General features: G+C 37.1%; 1 protein-coding gene across 21 annotated transcripts in view; it reads right to left on the reverse strand.

Annotated features, from left to right (window-relative positions):
- The window catches only part of LOC127943228 (complement factor H), a 123093-nt gene that overhangs the window by 6459 nt on the left and 94764 nt on the right, over nt 1–21870 (reverse strand). For 16 of the 21 annotated variants that reach the window (XM_052539542.1, XM_052539538.1, XM_052539543.1 and 13 more), the window contains one exon: nt 4354–4530. In XM_052539542.1, the coding sequence (XP_052395502.1) occupies nt 4354–4530 (177 nt within the window). Of the gene's footprint in view, nt 1–2242; nt 2505–2626; nt 2822–3194; nt 3384–3471; nt 3535–4353; nt 4531–4668; nt 4825–21870 lie in introns of those variants that run through there. The other 5 variants (XM_052539524.1, XM_052539525.1, XM_052539532.1 and 2 more) reach the window with 5 other exon arrangements.

The raw sequence follows: 21870 nt of genomic DNA on the forward strand, positions 1-21870 counted from the left end.
TCTCCTTGTAATACCTGTGTCATACCCATGTCATTATACAGAGTTGTGTCCTGATATGTCACAAAAACATGCACACACAAAAGACCCTGTAATGCTTTTCTCCTATGTGTGATGTAATACAAAATATTGATGAATGTGACCCTAGGTCCATTTGAACCGCTGTCGTAACACATTATACATACTCCGCAAACGAAACCACTGCAAAGCAAATAGTCTGTGCACACATGAAATACTGGAACTGATGTTTTTGAAGGTAGATGAGGCAAAACTGTGGACCAAAAAAAAATAAACATAATCACCTGTTGTTACTATTCAATATTTTCTGTTATAGACAGTTTGGAACTGCCACATAAATTAATCTACGTGGATGAGGCAGGATTCAATATGGCAAAAACCAGGCATCAGGGCCATAATGTAGTTGGACAAAGGGCTCTTGTCCCTGGGCAGCATGGGGGAAATATCACCTTGTGTACTGCAATTAGTGTCCAAGGAGTCCTGCATCACCATGCCACTCTAGGTCTCTACAATACAGGACAGATCATTGAATTTCAAGATGCACTACATACAGTTGTGAAGGACAGACCAGAGCAAGATTGGTTCAACAACCATAACCATTTCACACTTTTATATCTTCCCCCTTACAGCCCCTTTCTAAATGCACTTGAGGAATTATTTTCAGCGTGGCGGTGGAAATACTGTAGGTGGATTCGGCAAACAAGGTAATTTTTCCCCAATGCCTAGCCCGTGAGAACATCACCTGTGCTAAATTTGATGATTTGTGATTCTATTTTTCTTTATTTCTTTAAGAATGTTTGTTTCTTGTTATAACTCTTATTTGATTACTACAGAAGTTCTACTTTTGAGTTTTACAGAGTCTGAGAAAATGACAATAAAATGGAAACTCAGAGACAGCAGTGTTTTATATAAAGCCCATCAGTTTGTTGCTGGTGATAATGAAAAATTCCAATGGTGATTGTGTGTATGGTTTTCTTGCAAGAATTTCAAAATTAAGAGCCAAATTTTGCAAAAAGTATGTAAGCAATAGGCAAAAACTGTAAAGGAATTGTGAGAATGTTTGTGGCCTACTGTATCTGCAAGAATAGTACTGTGCTGAATATTGGTTAGTACTGAATGCTTCTATACATTCAGCACTTGGATACTACAAAAAATACTGCATTCCAACTGCAAAGGCCAAAAAGGTCAAATAAAACTTTAAATGAATAGTATGTTACAATACACTCAAATACTGTAAAATGTGCAAGTGTAAAATTAGGGTGAATGAGAGATTCGTTCTGTCTCAGCATCATGTTTTTGTGTTTGCATCCAGCCTGAGGACTTTTTTGCTGACAAAGAGAAAAATCCCTCTAGTCTGACAGATCCAGCCTTAATAACACTCTCTAAACCTTACTCTTTCTCTCCTAATCCTTCACTTCTTACATGTACTCTTCTTCCTCTCCTTCTCAGATTGTTTCCATCTATTGTTCGTATCATCATTCAGTCACCTGTGCCACGTATGCACTCTGAACATTTTTAGAAACAAGTGTGAATGATTTTGATTCCTTTGTGTGTAAACGATGACAACTGTGCTTTCGTTTTGTTTAACCTTTGCCACTTTGGTTTAGCATTTTGCAGCACAATTGCATCACAGTGTGATAAGTGTTTAAGTGAATGAGAATGTGTTTAGAGTTTTGCTTAAAAAAAGTGCATGGTATTTGCAAATAGAGCCTAACTACCTGATAGTGTTTAAGGTTTAGCAGAAAGAGTGCTTTATTTAACAAACTGGTTTAAGCTAGTGATAATTTGTGTTTTAGCAAATCATAAAAACTGTAAAAGTTAAACCATATGGTTAATTTTTGTAAAGGAAGTTGTAAAGTAAGTTAGCCAGCTGACGTGCTTTCACAGTTACAGTAATTGTGTGTATCATTAGCTTATTTAGGTTAATAATAAAAAGAAATAAATAAAGGAAAGAAGAAGAAGCAAAGCAAGCTGTTAAAATAAACAAAAATATTACCTTTCAAAGCAAACATTGATAAATATGTCCCAGCCATGTTTGCCACTTTGCGGTTCCCTTAAGCATTTTTTATGTGGTCTGTGCCTATTTGCAACGTGTTTCTTTATTTGTTTGTGTTGTGAGCATTTGCAGCATATATATATAAATCACTTAGCTGGCATTAAATGTTTAATGTTGCTGTTATCATTTCTTTAGTTTTACTTGCAATAAATCCAAAATCTTGATACAGAATTGAGAACAGTATATGTTTTTTTATTAGCAACATTTGTTTTTGTAGCTTCAGCAATGATTTATTCTCACTATCACTCACACTCAGGTAAAGTCATCACTCCATCATTACACTGTTGTCTCAGGGGAAGACCTACTGAATATTTGCCTCTCTTACACGCAAAGCTGATGTGATCATTATGGGGTGCGAACATCTTTTGCCGATTAACATAGGCCAAGTCTATACCTCTTCTATTCATTTCCTCCACAGTCACTGTACAGGGCTCTGAAATAAACCCAGCATGTCACAATCAGTGTCACAATATACATTCATGAACTAATCATCACACAACTTCAACTACAAGATTGCATCATGATGTGTTTATGGTGAAGAGTGCTCATACTTACTTAAACACTTAATATTCCCCCTCCATTCTCCTTGCTCACAGGTCAAGAATCTGGAGAAAGGTGGACGCAGATCCAATGTGTATTTACTAAAGCAGCTGTATTCAACTGTCTCTCCTGTAGTGTATTCATCTTTTTTCAATTCTATTGTATCTGCATCGTTCACGTGTGGTGGTGGTCCACATCTGGTGGTCTGACCTAAAACATAGAACATGTTATAAATGTAATACACATTACTAATTTGAGAATGAGGTCATTGGAATAAAATGTTTAAGAAAAATAATATATTTTGAAGAGATATTCAGAATATATGATATAATATAATGATATTATATAAACACATATGAAATAATGTAATATGTTATAATAAAAACTAGATCCAAATTAAGAGTCGTGTTTGTTTAATCATGGAAACCTGTCACCTCGGTGCTAGTTTATAGGTTGTTTTGTGCTGTTGCTTCTTGGCTCAAGTGAAGAGAAACTTGTGTGCTGAAGAGATTTAGCATCTACTTTGATATGAGCAATAGTGATGCTTGCAGATACTGCTAACAAAGTAAACCTGTGATCTTACTGATGCATTTAGGAAAAGCGCTGCTCCATTCTCCTTTTGACTGACAGGTGATTTTGCTCTGTCCTTGTAATGCAGATCCACTCTTAACACATGAAAGAGTTATTGTCTGTCCTTGTCTAACTGAGACCTCAGACCCCCGAAGTTCATCTGATCTAATGTTCTCTGCTAGATGTGCAACACATTTTGTTTCTAAAAACAAAAAGTTCTGGTCAAGTAAGCTTGTGTTACACAAATCTATCGTAGCTCAGTGAGAAGCTATTACTTTCTCTGTGTTTACCTTCACATTTATAAAGAGGGCTGCTCCATTCTCCATTTGACTGACAGGTGATTTCTCTCTGTCCTTTTAAAATCAAAAGAATAAAAGACTTTAATATATCAGCAGGGGCAGCATGTGACTGAAAACTCCTCACTGTTACAAAAGTATTCTGACACACATCAGCATGACCCCACATGAAGTCTCAATTATTGTATTTGATTAATTATGTGAACCAATTAAATTGATTACTGTGCTGCATGCATTTTAATATAAAAACAGTATCATAAACTAAAAACAAAATGCACCAAAATATGAATAAAAAAAAAATATTATAAAATAGAATCTATAATATAAAATTTGAACAATATTAATTATACAACATAATGTTTTATAGTTAAATATCTAAAATAATATTATCTAACATTATGTAAAATATTTTTGGAGCAATATGCAAAATAGTATATTAATATATATATATATAAAATATATACATTGGCTCGGAAACAGTTGATTTGATTTTGATTGTAGAGAGCATTTGATTTAACCAAAACATTTGCAAGTGCAGAATGAGTGATCAGTAGTTCTGCTGTTTTCCCAGAAGAGAAGAACAAGTCAATTTTAATAGCATGTAGCATTACATTAGCAGATGGACTCAGAGTGCCATAACTTAAACGATGATAGGTCTTCACAGCAAGTTGACTTTGTATAGTAAATATTGGCAGAACTACCACAAATTTATCCGGAGTTTGGATGCTATTCCTTCTTGATTTACAAATGTCTCGCTTGATTTTTTACCCATAAGTATGTCATTTTATAATTTCCCATTTTAAAATAATTTTAGAATTTGGCATTTTCTAATCTGCAGTTTTAAAAGACAGTTATCGTCACCAACCCAAACCTCACCTTGACATGTTGGTGGTTTTTCCGATGTTCCTCTGCGGCAGACAACTGTACTTTTCTCATTCATTAAGTATGAGCTTCGACATACGTATGTTACGGTAGATCCAGGTACATAGAATTCTTCAGGTTCAGATATTATGACTGCATTTTCCACATTTGGAGGAATGTCACAATGCACCTCTGAAAAAAATAGTGTATTGAAATTTATTAACTCCAATAAGACGGATTTTAGTATTATTGGGAGATTTTTTTTTGTCCAGCCCACTGGATGCACAGCTGCTCCTATTACAAACATGGATAAGAGTTTGAGACACTCACCCTTACACACTGGTTTCTCCCATCTACCATTGGTGCATTTTATGGAGCGGTGAGTTGACATGAACCCTGGATCACATTTCACATCAGCAGTTTCTGGATCACGAAGGGTTAGTTTTCCATGGTGAACACTGGGAAGAGCACCACATTCTTCCTTCCCTGTAAAGACCATTGACAGGAAGCACTTTTCAGTACACTATCATTCATCAAACTCCTGAGACTGACAATAATAAAACTCACGGATGCAGCGAGGCTCTTCAAATTGAGATTCTTTTGTGCATGTCACTGAACCCCACCAGTTCCCAGTGAATGGTTTATAACCCATGTTGCAGGAGTAAAATATTTTTTCCTTGTTGGAGGGGTGGATGTATATGAACCCATTTTCCACGGATAGATCAGGACACAATTTCTGCTTTGCTGTGAGGAAACAGATTCAGAATTCTTCAAAATTATGTTTAATATGTTATTGCTATTACCGTGTAGATATACAGTGTAATAATTTGTGCAAAATGTCCGTGTGCAGTCAAACCATTTATTTTTTTGAAAATGTTTTAAAATCTTACCAGTTTATAAGTTATCTTACAATCAATTACAGTGTACAAAACAATCATCAGAAATGAGAGAGTGAATAATTGTACACAATACTGAATTTATTTTCAATATTTTTTTAGCTAAGCAAGCAAACAGCTACCATGAAGAGAAAGTTTCTAGCAAGCGTATAGAAGGTTTCTAGCAAGCGTAAGTGTACGTATTTCTAGCAAGGGTGACTAACTTCAGTTACCCGGATGAGCCTGTGTTATCAGCTTTTACTGGTTGTTATCAAGGGATAACAGACCTTGTGACTGACCTATCGGAATCAAGTATTCCAAAGAACCGTCAATCAGAAGTCTCAGATGGGACACAAATGGGCGTCCTGCAGCTTGAAAGTTTTTTTTTGTAAATGTTTTGAACTCAACCCAAATTAAAAAGAAAAGAAATAAAAAATCCATTAATTAATGATGTAAAGATTCTTAATGAAAATAAAAATATTCAGACCTTTTACTGATCTCTTTGTGTGTGTGTGTGTGTGTGTGTCTTATTTATATTACAGTTTTAAATCTAACAATTGCCCCAAATGCATCTGCAGATGCCTTGAACCTAAAACGCCTAAATAAAAAAAAAACTGAAATGAAATAAAATAAAAAAAACTTACATGTTGTCACTGTACTAAAGCCAAAGTAATTCACATAATATCTGGAAGATTTTCACTTTGTATTAAGTTGACATGGTTTCATTTTTGTACATTTTCAGTTTAGTTCAAATTAATTTATGTACCGCACCTTTTTGACTACAAATGCAGAGTTACAGGCTGGTGGAAGCTACATGGGTCATGAAATGCAGTTTCAGATTTTTTTATTATGTTTCCCGAGGCTTATAATGATTGTAAAGTTTTTTACACCAAAAACAAGTTCAGTGCAGAGTTCTTCAATACAAACCACAAATGTCTTGGTAATTTCAACTAGTTTAAAGCCTGATGAAACAGCGCTGACATAATCAACGACACTGACACGGAAAACAGGAGAAACATTGTGCAACAGCAATCCAGTTAGAAGGCTTTTCAGTCCACAAATCACAAACATTCCCCATGGATTTACTGTGGAAACACCAACTGTTACCATGGTATTGTAACAGAAATGTGGAATTATATTATAAATACAGACATTAAATTAAAGGATAAATATAATATAATATAATATAATATAATATAATATAATATAATATAATATAATATAATATAATATAATATAATATAATTCTTTTAAATTAAGCTACTGCAGTTTTGGGGCATTAGTTTTACACCAAATGTCTTTAGGCTACTGTTTTTCATAATAAATGCAATACAAACAATATAGTTACTTATTTATGATAGTGATTATCTATGGTTAACATGATCTAAATATGGAAGGCCAATGGTTAATTTCAATCATAATTTAGTCATGAGTCAGAATATAAAAATGTTACCCTATAAAAGGAAGTTTTTAGAATTTTTACATATGTTACGGTTTTTGTTAATAAACATAAATGTCCATCTAAATCCCAATTCAAGCTCAGTACATGTCTAGTAGACAAAACATGTCAAGTTAATATGTAAAATATGTTTCTGATGATAATACCACAGTCAACTGTCTGGTTTCTAAAACTTTCACTAAGGATCAAACATTTTACATTTATCATGATAATTATTACTACATTTATCAATATCGACTATACGAAACATTTTATCATGATAATTACTTTGGCTATATCGCCCAGCCCTATAAGCACTATTATTGTCATATTCATATACAAGGGTATGTACTGATTTTATTACAGCAATCAAATGATATGCTTGGTGTGTTAATAGAATGTTACACACACTCTCTTATATATATAAGAAAATACAAAAAGTGGTGGTGGTCGGGGGGACCTTGACATGACAGATCCTCATTGTTTTGAAATAATGATTTGAATTTATAATAAATGTAGTGAGTAGTTATAAAATATAAAAAGGAAATGAACCTTTGCACTTTGGAACAACGTCACTCCATTTTCCCGTCTCTTGGCAGTGAATTTCACTACTTCCGTCTATGATTTTGTCAGAAGATACACACTCGAAGCGAATAACATCACCATAACTTCCCTCCTCTGTGTTACCCGACGCAGTCACCTCCTCATCTGTGCGGATGGCTGGACATTTCACCACTGAATATGAAAATAAAGAGAAATAAACCAACAAAACAAGTGAAAGTGACGTGACAATGTGCCTTGCTCAAGGGCACCTAAGTCGTGGTATTGAAGGTGGAGAGAGAACTGTACATGCACTCCCCCCACCTACAATTCCTGCCGGCCCGAGACTCGAACTCACAACCTTAACCATTAGTCCACGACTTCCCAATAATGAAACAATAAATCAAATCTCTTCTAGCTTATGAGTCACTATTCTATGATTGAGAGATATTAAACTACAGATCAGAAAAAAAGAGGAAGAACTGACTTTCAAGAAATCGTACCCTCACAGACAGGGACAGTGTTGTCCCATCCTTCAGTTCTGCAGGTACGATGATTGATACTGCTTGTCATTTCATACCTGTGAACACAATGTTTTTACAGGTACAAGAGTTTCAGACTCAAAGAGGAAAGTATACATTTCATATAATAAAAAAGTTAATAAAAAGCATAAAGTACATTTACCCTTTCTTGCACGTATACACCACTGTTACTCCGAAAACAAACTCCATCCCCTCTGTAAGTTCAAAACTACCATTTGGTGTGTCGTCTGGATGAGTACATTTTTTCTCTGCAGAAAACAAAGAAGTTTTACTTTACATGGTAACATTGATTTAATAACAATGTGACGATTGTATTGACAGTTCTCTTACTTGCACATGGTCGCTCAATGGATTTTTTCCATTCTCCTTTTTCACATTTTAATTTATAAAAGCCAGTATAACCTGTCAAACAGATCACTTTCACTGTTTCACCATCAGCATATGAAGCTTTCTCAGCTGGTTCTGTGTTTTCATATTTAATGTTCCCTCGAAGACATTCTGTGAAGAACGAACCAATGTTACATATTTGTTTTATGTGTATTAAATGCTGAAGTACATGCACAACTAGTCATCACTCTCTAAATCTACATGTTAAATGTAAATGTACATTTAAAAATTTTGGGAACTGCATATAATATAACATTTATATTGAAGTCAGTAAAATCTAAATAAGAAATGACATTCAAATAAATATAACAATACAACAATAAAATCACTTGCCTTGACATCGGGCACAATTTAAGAAAAACAACCAAAAGCCAAAGCCGAGGAGTTTTACAGGAACTCTCATTCTGAGCTCAGTTCATACAAATACTTTTTTTTTGTTTTTTTTGGAGTCTCTGAAACTCTTGCCTGCTTGGGGATCAACAAGTTAATAATTTACCAGTGTCAAAAAAAAACAAACAAACAAACAAAAAAAAACACTTATTTGATTCAGCAACTCATATTTGTTATTTGGACACAACCAAAAAGTTTCCTTAGAAAAGTCAAATGTCTGTATCGTATGAACAGGAAGCAAAAGTCAGATTCTAAAATAACTGCTAAATTAACTGTATCCTGTTCCTCCCAGTCACAGATCACCTTGAATTTATGGCCCAGATAAGGATAGGTTTCATGATGTTCATATAGACAAATAGGATAATGTGCTAATGTAAAGACGGAAGGTTTGTCACACTTTGATTTATACCATTTATTTCCTCCATTCCGTCTTTTGTAAATTGCAGCACATTTTGTATGTTTAATATCCAGACCTGAACACCTTATAAAGTCATTCTTACGGAGGAGCATATTACATCCTTAATCACACACACACACACACACACACATTGAAAAAGACCCTGTAATGCTTTTCTCCTATGTGTGATGTAATCATAAACACTGATGAACGTGATCTTAGGTCCATTGGAACGGCTGTCGTAACGCATTTTACATACTCAACAAACTGAACCACTGCAAAGCAAATAGTCTGTGCAAACATGAAATGCTCTTTGTATGGGAAGATCAAATACAAAAATACTGGAATTGATGTTTTTGAAGATAGATGAGGCAAAACTGTGGACCAAATAAAATAATTTGCAGGGACCTTCTGCTATTGCACAATTTATTTATGTCTCATTGTTCAGCAAATCAGAAGCTGATTATATGAAATCATTAAAGATTGAATTAAATATTTTCTCTCCTGTTTGTCCATCAACAGGGCATAAAAAATTATTTTATTATAAAATATAACAAGCTGGTTTACCTGTAATACAATTTCACTCTCATTAATGTCCTATAGAAACTTTCCCACTAGTGCAGATATTTTATAAACTAATGTAAAATACTTTTTTTGTGAGTAGAACAGAATATTCACAAATATTCTCATGATTTCTTTAAAATCTGAATGAAAAAAAAACACACACATCAGCAGCACTATAATCATATAAAATCAATCAAAATGTGTAAAAATATCTTTAAACATTTAATTAATTACAGTTTTTTCAGTACTTTGAAAAAATGGCTGCCCGGGTGTGTGTTCACGGTTTGTATGTGTTCACCGCTGTGTGTGTGCACTTTGGATGGGTTAAATACAGGGCACGAATTATGAGTATGGGTCACCACACTTGGCTGAATGTCACGTCACTTTCACTGTAAATTACAGCTAGGAAACACATCCAGGTGTTGAGGTTCCTTTAATTGCATGACCGTATGGTATACAGTAAAATACCACCACTTTGGGCTGATTTTGTGTGTAAAAGTTCACTTCTGCATAAATGTGAGACTGGTCCCTACAACATTGACCACCTTCTCCTTTTTAAGAAGACCTTCTGTTACACAAAAAATGCTGTAAAAAACAAACCAGAAAAACCCAAGTGCTGTGCCAAAGGAATAATGAGAATGAAAAAAAGAGAAGTTTATTAGAAAATAAAAGAATAAAGTTTATTAGAAATTTGGAAGATCACATCAAAAAGAAATGACACAAAGTTCAGGAGAAAACAGGGCTACCAGTACCCAAATCAACTTGACGGATGGCTGGGAGGATGACAGAAAGGAGTTCAGTCTAGCGCTCCCAATCCAGACATGTTATCCAGGGGACTAATTAATTCTCGCCTTAAAATCCGGGACACAGTATAAAATAAAGAGAGAGAGACAGAACATGGGTGAAAAGCAGGAATGAGTCAGAAACAGAAGTGCCGAGGATGACAGAACCCCTCCCCTCAAGGATGGCTCCTGGCATCTCCGGAAGAGGCACCATGATGCCAATGGAATTGGTTTATGAGAGTAAGATCCAGTCATGAGCCGGAATTCAGCATCTCTCCTCCAACCATAACCCTCCCAATCTACCAGATATTGGTGACCTCTACCACTTCGCCTCACCTCACGTCAAGGAGCCATGAGGCGTAAGTGTAGGGGTCACCAGTGTAATAATAATAATAAAAATAATAATAATAATAATTATTATTATTCCTTACATTTATATGGCACTTTTCTAGGCAAACAAAGCGCTTAACATAGTCAGGGGGTATTTCCTCATCCACCACCAGTGTGCAGCATCCACCTGGATGATAAGACAGGCAACCCCTTGATGAGTCCGGGAGGGAGAGGGCCGAGGTCTGGGGTTGGAGGGGGGAGCAAATAACAGGCTTGATTCTCGAAGCATGAAATACCAAGTGAACTGCATGGGGGGTAGTTTGAGTCGAACCATCACTGGGTTAAGCACTTTGGCAGCAATTTAAGGTCCAATGAATTTAGGTCCCAGTTTACATGTGGTTAACTTGAGAGGGATGTCTTGGGTTGACAACCAAACCTTCTGACCGCATACATAAAGTGGGGGCTTAGAGCAGTGATGGACCGCCGACGTCTTGATCCTTTCGCCAGTCCAAATCCATGTCTGAAAGCATCTCTGAATAAACGCATACGTGGCTGGAACAATGGCGGAAGATAAATGGAGGAAATAAAGGGGTCCGGTAGCCTAAACAGAACTGTAAGGGTGACAATCCTGTAGATGAGACCGGGAGGCAGTTATGTACGTACTCAACCCTGGCTAATTTGGAACCCCAAGTCAAAGGCTCTGCTGACGCCACACAACACAGGACCCTCTCTAAGTCCTGATTGGCCAGCTCTGACTGACCGTTAGTCTGTGGATGGTAACTGGAGGGTATGCTCACTGTCACAAGTCTAGATGTAGATCTAGATGTAAATTGGGGACCCCTGTCAGAAATCACATCCACTGGGAGGCCATGTATGTGAAAGACATGATCAAAGACAATGACTGCTTTCTCCCTCACGGAGGGTAATTTGGGGGGAGGGGAATGAAATGAACCTCCTTCGAGAATCTGTCCTAAAATGCTGAACAGAGCCAGCGGGCCTGTCGAGAATGTATTGTTTTGACAGAATGGATGTACTCAGAACGCATGTACAAACCAGAAAAGGAACCCCCGCACTCTCCAGCCAGTGACGGCACTCCTCCAAAGCTAACTTAACAGCCAGTACAGGTGCTGGTCATATAATTAGAATATCATCAAAAAGTTGATTATTTTTCACTAATTCCATTCAAAAAGTGAAACTTGTACATGTATATTATATTCATTCTTTACACACAGACTGGTATATTTCATATTTTTATTCCTTTAATTTTGATGATTATAACTGACAACTAAGGAAAATACCAAATTCAGTATCTCAGAAAATTAGAATATAACTTAAGATCAATACAAAGAAAGGATTTTTAGAAACCTTGGCCAACTAAAAAGCATGAAAATGAAAAGTATGAGCATGTACAGCACTCAATACTTAGTTGGGGCTCCTTTTGCCTGAATTACTGCAGCAATGTGGCGTGGCATGGAGTTGTTTAGTCTGTGGCACTGCTCAGGTGTTATGAGAGCCCAGGTTGCTCTAATAGTGGCCTTCGGCTCTTCTGCGTTCTTGTGTCTGGAATATCACATCTTCCTCTTCCCAATACCCCATAGATTTTCTATGGGGTTAAGGTCAGACAAGTTTGCTGGCCAATTGAGAACAGGGATACCATGGTCCTTAAACCAGATACTGGAATCTTTGGCACTGTGTGCAGGTGCCATGTCCTGTTGGAAAATGAAATCTGCATCTCCATAAAGTTGGTCAGCAGCAGGAAGCATGAAGTGCTCTAAAACTTCCTGATATACGGCTGTGTTGACCTTGGACCTCAGAAAACACAGTGGACCAACACCAGCAGATGACATAGCACCGCAAACCATCACTGACTGTGGAAACTTTAGACCTCAAACAACGTGGATTGTGTGCCTCTCCTCTATTCCTTTGGGACTTTGGGACCCTGATTTCCAAAGGAAATGCAAAATTTACTTTAATCCGAAAACATAACTTTGGACCACTCAGCAGCAGTCAAGTCCATTTTTAAAGCGAGACGCTTCTGAAGCTGTCTGTTGTTCAAAAGTGGCTTGACACAAGGAACGTGACAGCTGAAACCCATGTCAATGGTCATCTCTTGGACAACTGTCAAGTCAGCAGTCTTCCCCATGATTGTGTAGCCTACAGAACTAGACTGAGAGACCATTTAAAGGCTTTGCAGGTGTTTTGAGTTAATTAGCTGATTAGAGTGTGGCACCAGGTGTCTTCAATATTGAACCTTTTCACAATATTCTGATTTTCTGAGAATACTGAATTTGAGATTTTCCTTAGTTGTCAGTTATAAACATCAAAATTAAAAGAAATAAACATTTGAAATATATCAGTCTGTATGTAATGAATTCATATAATATACAAGTTTCACTTTTTGAATGGAATAAGTGAAGTAAATGAACTTTTTGATTATATTCTAATTATATGACCAGCACCTGTAACATCTTATTCCCAATGTCATAGTTCCATTCCAATGGGGTCAGTTGATGAGAAGGCATTCTTCAAAAAATAGCCCCCGCTCCCACCTCTGCTGCATCCCCCTCTACTATGAATTGGCGAGACAGGTCTGGGTTAATTAAAATTGGGGGCGGAATGAAGACTTTTGAAGGCATCCTGAGCCTAATAAGACCACCAGAATCACCATTGTGTGGAGTCAGGGAAATCTGAAGAATGAAAAAAAAGAGAAGTTTATTAGAAAATAAAAGAATGAAGTTTATTAGAAATTTGGATGATCACATCAAAAAGAAATGACACAAAGTTCAGGAGAAAACAGGGCTACCAGTGCCCACATCAACTTGACGGATGGCTGGGAGGACGACAGAAAGGAGTTCAGTCTAGCGCTCCCAATACAGACATGTTATACTAAACTCTCGAAAGAACCTGCTGTAAAAAATGGCATACCCCAGAAATCGCTGAACCGCTTTACGACTGTCTGGGTTGGGCCAATTACCAATCGCGTCTACTTTGGCAGGGTCCATTCAAATTCCTTCCAGAAACTCGCTCTTCTCCAGTAAAAAAAGCGGTTTCCATTTGTCCCCCTTCCTAATCCGAACTAGGTGGTAAGCATTGCATGGGTCTAACTTCGTAAAGATGGTTGCCCCCTGCAAGAGTACTAAGGCTAAAGACATCAGTGGCAAATGATGGCTATTCTTGGATGTGATTTCATTCAGCCCCCAATAATAAATGCTAGGACGGAGCATTCCATCCTTCTTCTCTACAAAGAAAAAACCCTAGCTGAAGAGGAAGACATCTTATATAAACTCATTGATGTATTTCTTCATGGGTTCCCTCTCAGGACAGGAGAGCGAATTAATCTATCGAACAATCACATGGGTGGTGTGGAGAAAGGGATGAAGCTCGGGACTTACTTAACACCGCTCTCAATGCATGGTAAGGCGCTGGAACATTTGCTAGGTTAACTGGCTCCCCCTTAACACAGAAAAAGACATGACAGGGGATGAAGCAGACACCAAACATTGAGACAAATAAAATGGACTCCACTCCAATACAGTGTGGTGAGTCCAATCAATGAAAAGGTTGTGCTTAATAAGTCAGGTGTGCCCTAAAATTACTGGAGTGGAGAGAGAGTGAACGAGGAGGAATCATATCTCTTCTGTGTGATGGCCAGATATGATCAAGTGAACGAGTCCTGTGACGGTTGTTATCTTGGTGAGAGGAGTACCACAAAGTGTCTTGGCAGAGATGGATTTGGCTAGAGGAAACAAAGGAATACCCCAGCATTTAGCTAGCTCAATGTCCATGAAATCCCCTATGTGGGTGGTCCCCACTGACTGAAGCACTACCAGAAGAGTAGTTGGGCCACCAGAGGGCAGCAAACCAGAAGTCATGCTTACCGTGCACGACCTCTCTACAGAAGGAGGTTGCCTTTTGTGGGAGCAGGCAGTAAACATATGCCCCACCTCCCCACAATAGAGAGACAACCCCTGGGCGATTTGATACAGCCGTTCCCGGGCTGTGAGATAAGCTCTGCCAAACTGCATGGGTTCCTCTTCAGAGAACCCAGAGAATGTGAGAATGAGAAGAATGAGAGAATGAGAGAATGGCTGACTATTTGATTTCACAATTCGATTTGATTCTCTTTTTTTTTAAGACAAATTATGAATTAAATGTGTCCTTTTATTATTGCTTGGACAAAATGCTGTACATTTCTTTGTGAAATTCTAATATAACTATAATAATATACTAATATAGCACTTGCATATTATTGCTCTCTTGTTGGTTTTGATTGCTTGAATTGTCCTCATTTGTAAGTATATTTGGAAAAAAGCATCTGCTAAATAACAACATTTAAATAGAATGTAAATCTAAATAACAAAACTAAATTGAAATTTTAAAACAAGCCCCAAATCAAATACTACGGAGCCCTGCACATGACATGAAAAAATAGTAGGCTAAATCGTGTGCATGGTTTACTAATTCATTCCTTCAATTTACAAAAAAAGTACACACGATTACTATTGAGTTCCGTCGATTTATTATTTTGTTCACTCGATTTATAAATAGTGTGCACGATTTACAAATTCGTGATCTAATCATGATCCAAACAAAGATGCTACATACATGAAACATGAGCTGTTTTTAATTTAAATTAGATTGTATAATTTAGACATTTTTAAGCAAAAACTAAATGACCAAACTGACTTCAGTTTTATGAAACTATATATAAAAATATCTGCCAGCATGTGGTGCTGTAAAGCAAGCAGCAAAATGAAAAGAAAAAATACCATCTAAACTTTTCTAAAGACAGTAAGCCCCCCTTATACACCTAAATGAATCAATTTTCAATCACTGACGCTTTGACTCAGTATACCAGCAACATGTCAGAAGTGCCAATATGCTAATATGGTACTGTGTACTGGTGCGTACAAGTCCAAATCAAGCACTGCTTGTTCTTACAGTTTTTATGATCACTATGACATTGTTCAGTACTTCTAACAATTTTCCTAAACTCTTAACTCACCAACACACCTACAACATTTGACAAAACAGTTAATTTCATGCCTAAAATCATACATTGCAAACTAAACTCCAGCAGTAAGTTTCTGTAACGGAAACAGGTCAATTTAGCTCAAAGGGAATCATTTAATATTTTAAAGGGAATTTGAACAGTATCACTGTTTCACGGCTGATCACTGAGACGCCCTGCGATTCACTGAAGGAGCCGTTTAACATCAAATCTGCGCTGGATATTAATATCCAAACTATAGTGAAAACACTATCAATTAGCACAGTAACAAGATCGGCCGTTTAAGACATTAACTTGTAAGCACAAAACACAAGATACTTCTCTTTTCAATATGAATAAGGCTTTATTAGATAAATCTAAGACATATAAACTAATCTAACACATAAACGCACGCACTCACACATTCACACAAGTTGCAGGAAGATCGAAAGTTAGGAAACGTTAAATTGCATAGACATGAACAACCATCAATCACTTAATTACGCTCGCATTGAGTTCCTCAATGGGGTTAAAATTATATTAGATACACCAGCACAAATGTCTGAGGGTACATTGCCTTGGTTTCCTGTGAGATGGAGTCCCGTTGAAAGGGGTATCCTGGTGTCGCTGATTGGCTGGAAGTTCAGTAGTCGCTGAAGTGACGTCTTGGGAAGCCCGTGGTTGTTGGGCGTCGGCTGAAGATGGAGATGTGTGGCTGGTTGGAGTTGAAACGCGCAGACGAGGTCGATGTTACAAAACTTAACTCAGAACACGAAACTCTCAAACGGAAAAGAAAAGAAAGAAAGTTTGACGAGACCAAGTTGTGTTTCTTCTCATCGTGGCTAAGTAGATGCAGGCATGCAGGCTGAAGCACGCTGCAACCGCGCTCAAAGAACAATGATGACTAACAGCATGGCTAAAACTAAAGCTAAAAGCTAAAGCTAGGTAGCAAAGCTACAAGCTAAAAGCTTAAAGCAAACTAAAACCAGACATGGCTAATAGCAGAAGCAAGGCTAGAACTAAAAAGCAAAGATTTTATGGTGTCCTAAGTATTTAAACTGGGCTGTTGGCCACACCTCAAATGTTGTCTTGACCAATCAGATATTGTGTTGGCTCTGGGGTATCATAAATCATTTGTTTATCTTACCAAGCATGGGGTCCGAATTTTCCTGCTCTTGCAGGGTATAATTTTGGACATGATTCCTTTACGAATATGATACATGTGACAAATAAATGATTGTCAGGGCTATTTCAAGCAAGCAGATTCGATCACACACATACCAAACATAATTATGAATCGTTAAGCTATGCCATAGTTATTAAAAAAAACATACACAATAAGTGATTATAACATGATAGTCAAATGTGTGGGTTACACATAAATGAATATGGAGTGAAGCGATGGACTGATTATTTTTTAAGTCTTTTTGAGTTCATTCTGGTCCATATATATGTACAAAAAGCAGTGTCTTTGCCATTCTCTGACATAGGGATGTTCGGTGAAGACCAGAGGGTACAAGCCCCCCCCCAACCCCCCCCCCCCCACCTTAGGAATTTCAGTCTGGTTCTGCTGGGTGGGGAACGTCAATGGAACTTGTGCAGTAGTCTCATACATTTTCATGTGATGTCCAGAGTTGCATTTCAATTACGAACAACAAATTTGACACAAAATTTCTTCTGCGAATTAAAATTGTCAATAATTGTTCTATTGGTGAAAGCTGTTGGGTGAAAACGTTGGTTGGTTGGTTATCTTCCTTGGGACTTGTGGCATAGAAAGGCTTTATTTGCAACAGGAAATTAGAAAAGGATAGAAAACAAAAAAGCAAGAAAACGAAAAACAAAAAAAGCAATCTAGCTATTTATTATGTATTTATTATGTGAAAATACAAAATATACAGGAAAATAAACAGAAAAAGCCACTGAAGAATTACAAAATAAATACTTTTTTTTTTCAATCGCTAACAAGGCTTACCCATACTTCAGATACTTTTTCTAAACTCTTAACACACACTTACACCTGCAAAACACAATTGGCCAAATGCATAATTTTCTTCTCAAAAACAATTTTTTTTTCAATATATAATATATACTACATACTTATATATAGTCATTTCAAAATAGAACATCTTCCTTTGCACACACTTTACCAAAACTCAGGAAATCTGACTCAAAATGAAATTATTCTGTAAAGGTATAACACTTGTTTTCACTTCACAAGGTACATGCAGTCAAATCACACCATGTTTCAAAATACTGGCTATTGTTGACATTACAAAAACTGCATAGAATTTCATGTATTTGCATGCAAAACATGCAATCCAATGTTTTTACTTAATTTCTTGGTTGGGAACTGCATGTCCACATGTACAGTAATGTTCACATTCAAAAGCATTCCAGTAAAAAGCAAAACATTTTTCCCCTCACTGTTTACTTCAGGAGGTACAGTAGAAACACGTATGATAGAACTGAAAAGGTTTTTACAGTATTGTCTACAGTGAACAAAACATCCATGAAACACACAAGAGCATTCTGAAAAACCCCCCCCCAAAAAAACAAAAAAAAAAGCACAAAATTATCTAATCTCAGCATTCTTCAGGGTTAGGCCACACAGGGTTAGGAGATTGCACTTTTTCACCAGCCTCTTTTAGTGAAAGACCGTGGTTGATTACATAGTAAATGATAGTGGCACAAATTTCATCACTGACTACTGTTCTAGCAGCCCTTGGAATGCCAACACAATGCATTCTTACAGTACAACTCTACCTTGCCTTCTCCTTGGGCCTGCTCTTCTCACTACTCCTGCAAGTCTCACTGCACCTCTCACTGCTCCTGTCACTGCACCTAAACGTCTCACTGCTCCATTCACCTCTCACTGCACCTCTCACTGTACCTCTCACTGCCCCTGCACCTCTCACTGCACTGATGGTGTCCTTTATCAGTAGGCTTTATGTTTATGCTCAACATGAAGTATAGATATTGTTGTCATGAAGACAAGAGCCTGGTCTGTCGGCGGCCTCCCTCTATGTCACCTACAGCAGCAGCAGCGCCCCAGCGCCGCGTCAGGGACGATTCTGGCCTGTAAAGACACAGAAAACGCGAAGCAGCTGTCACGCAGGAGAAACGCCACGCTCACGATCGTCTGCTAGCCACCTCACGTCACAGAGGTCAGACTCACATAGAGACTCTTTCACCTAGATATCATACTATAGAGACTGTGTCTGTTCACCGAACTAGAAAATACAAAAAACGTCCAAACCAATTTAATAGTAACAATTTAATTGAGGTTCAACAAATAAAAAACAGATGCAATACGGATAAACAAATGATAAAGCTTGGCTTATTGAATATCAGATCCCTTTCTACGAAAGCACTTTTTGTAAATAATATGATCACTGATCATAATTTAGATGTCCTCTGTCTGACAGAAACCTGGCTAAAACCTGATGATTACATTATTTTAAATGAGTCTACTCCCCAAGATTACTGTTATAATAATCCGCCACGTACAAAAGGCAAAGGGGGAGGTGTTGCTTCAATTTCTAACAATGTTTTCAGGGCAGGCTTCAAGTATAAATAGTTTGAAGTAATGGTGCTTCATATAACATTATCCAGAGAAACAAATGTTAATGATAAATCCCCTGTTATGTTTGTACTGACTACTCTATACAGGCCACCAGGGCACCATACAGACTTTATTAAAGAGTTTGCTGATTTTACATCGGGGTTAGTTCTGGCTGCAGATAAAGTTTTAATAGTTGGTGATGTTAATATCCATGTTGTTAATGAAAAAGATGCATTGGGATAAGCATTTATAGACATTCTATTGGGGTTAAACAACACGTCTCAGGACCTACTCATTGTTGAAATCATACTCTAGATTTAATACTGTCAAATGGAATTGATGTTGATGGTGTTATGCAGCTAAGTCATGATATCTCAGAACAATATTAGTTTTGTGCAAACTTCATATAACCAAAACTGTAAATTCTACTTTTTGTTACAAGTATGGTAGAATCATCACTTCTACCACAGAAGACTGCTTTGTAAGTAACCTTCCTGATGTATCCGAATTCCTTAGCATATCCAAAACCTCAGAACAACTTGATGATGTAACAGAAACTATATGGACCCTCTCTTTTCTAGCATTTTAAATACAGTCCCTCCTTTACGCTTAAGGAAGGTTAAGGAAAACAGTCTGATACCAGGACTTAATTTGTGCTGGAACAAGCCTCCGAAATCCTATCCGGCGGACCCCCTTCCTGCTTTTTACGCCACTCGGGCCGGCCTCGGGCAAATTTTCACATCACAGTTCAGACACGGGTCGGGTCTGTTTTAGGCTTCTCCTTATTTTTATATTTTATACTTACATCAATTAGTGATGGAAAAATAATAATAATTGCCACGCTGGTGGAAATAATACGAGACCGTGCTACCATGAGTAACGTACATGCGCGAGAGATCACTTCCAGTGCTTTCCGCGCTTGCGCAGACTAAGCCAGAATGCACACACACGTCACACATCTGGAAGCACATGCGCCCTCAGATCAGTTGGACGTGTTTGTGCATAAGAGGTAAAAACAATATAAATACTGTTTGTTTTCTCACACAAACTGCTCGTTTCGTGTCTTAGGTCATCATTGTGTACTTAAGATGGGGAATTGTTTAATTTGGACTTTTCTGTGTATGCTCTTTGAGGTGGTGACCATAGACCTCTACTATGTGAGTCACAGAAAAGAACGGTTTGACCTAAAAATATCAAAAATATATTAGAATAATTTCTAAAGGATCATGTGATAATGATCCTAAGAATTCAGCTTTGCATCACAGAAATAAATGATAATTTAAAGTATAATACATTAAAAAACAATTATTTTAAATTGTAATAATATATCACAAGATTAAATTTTTTTTCTGTATTTTTGATCAAATAAATGCAGGCTTGATGAGCAGAAGAAACTTCTTTCAAAAACATTAAAAATAGTAATGTTTCCAAACTTTTGGTCTGTACTGTATATATATATATTATATATATATATATATATATATTTATATATTTATATTGCGCCATTGACTATAGAACAGGTTTGAGTTGGTCTATGCCACAGTTTATTTTCAGCTCCTTAGAATAGCAATGTGCCTGAACACACATCTTATTTCAGACCAGCACGCCCATGGGCGCACAAATGGCCGCAAATGCATTTGCTAATTAAATGACGTGGCACTGGACCGGAAAATGCAAACGGCACCGGTCTGAAACTAGCATACACACTTGCACTGCGCCTTGCATTACATTGCGCCCGGTGTATGATAGGGCCCATAATCTTTGCCAGAATTCAGTGCATATGAATGCCTAGGACGAAAATATACAGTCTGTGGTGTGTGCTTATAATGATTATTAAGGTAATCTACAGGAAGCGCAAAAAGTGCTTCATGTATTCATTCAGATTATGGCTGTTATTTTCTTCTTAAGAATTTTTTTTTTTAGATGTTCTTAAAAATATATTTGAGAATTTATTAAGAATTTTTCAAGAATTGTACTTAAGAACATTCTTACGAACTTGGAATTTATCTATATAAGCTGGTCCCAGACTCTCACTCAACGCAAAGTCTTGTTTAGCCCATCTAGCATTTCTGAGCATTTACTTCTGATTGTTTAGCCTACCTGTGCATTATCTTGGACTGCTCCTCTTATATTGATTCTCTGCTGCCTGCCCTCCTGACCCTCTGCTTTGATTCTGACCTGTTACTTGTCTGCCGCCTGCCCTGATCCAAGCCTGGTAACCGACCTCGATTCTGATTATCTGTGATACCCTTGATGCTGTTGTTAGACCTCTAAATGGTTGTACTACATATTCTAATAAACATTGCAAATGGATCTGAATGCCCCTGGCTCATCGTTACACCCTACCTATAACGATCAATGAAAATCAATTTAAAGAATGGGACAAGATGCTATCAAGATATATATGGCAGGGTAAAAAACCTAGAATTCACTTTAAAATATTACAGCTAGCTACAGAAAAGGGGGAATGGGGATTACCTTCTCTTAGAGATTATTATTTTGCAGCACAGATGGGAGCCATGATATGCTGTTGTAATCCATTTTACGAGGCTCAATGGAAAAATATGGAGAAGAAAATAAATTTGATTCCTATATATGCAACCCTGGCCGACAATAATTTACAAAAACACATTTAGTCTATTGAAAACCCATGAGTAAACTGCACTATTACTGTATGGAAAACTATTATAACAAAATATGAACTAAAAGAAGAAATTGTGCCTCTTTAATGGTGT

This window comes from Carassius gibelio, chromosome A22, assembly GCF_023724105.1.
Source record: "Carassius gibelio isolate Cgi1373 ecotype wild population from Czech Republic chromosome A22, carGib1.2-hapl.c, whole genome shotgun sequence".
NCBI classification, from domain to species: domain Eukaryota; kingdom Metazoa; phylum Chordata; class Actinopteri; order Cypriniformes; family Cyprinidae; genus Carassius; species Carassius gibelio.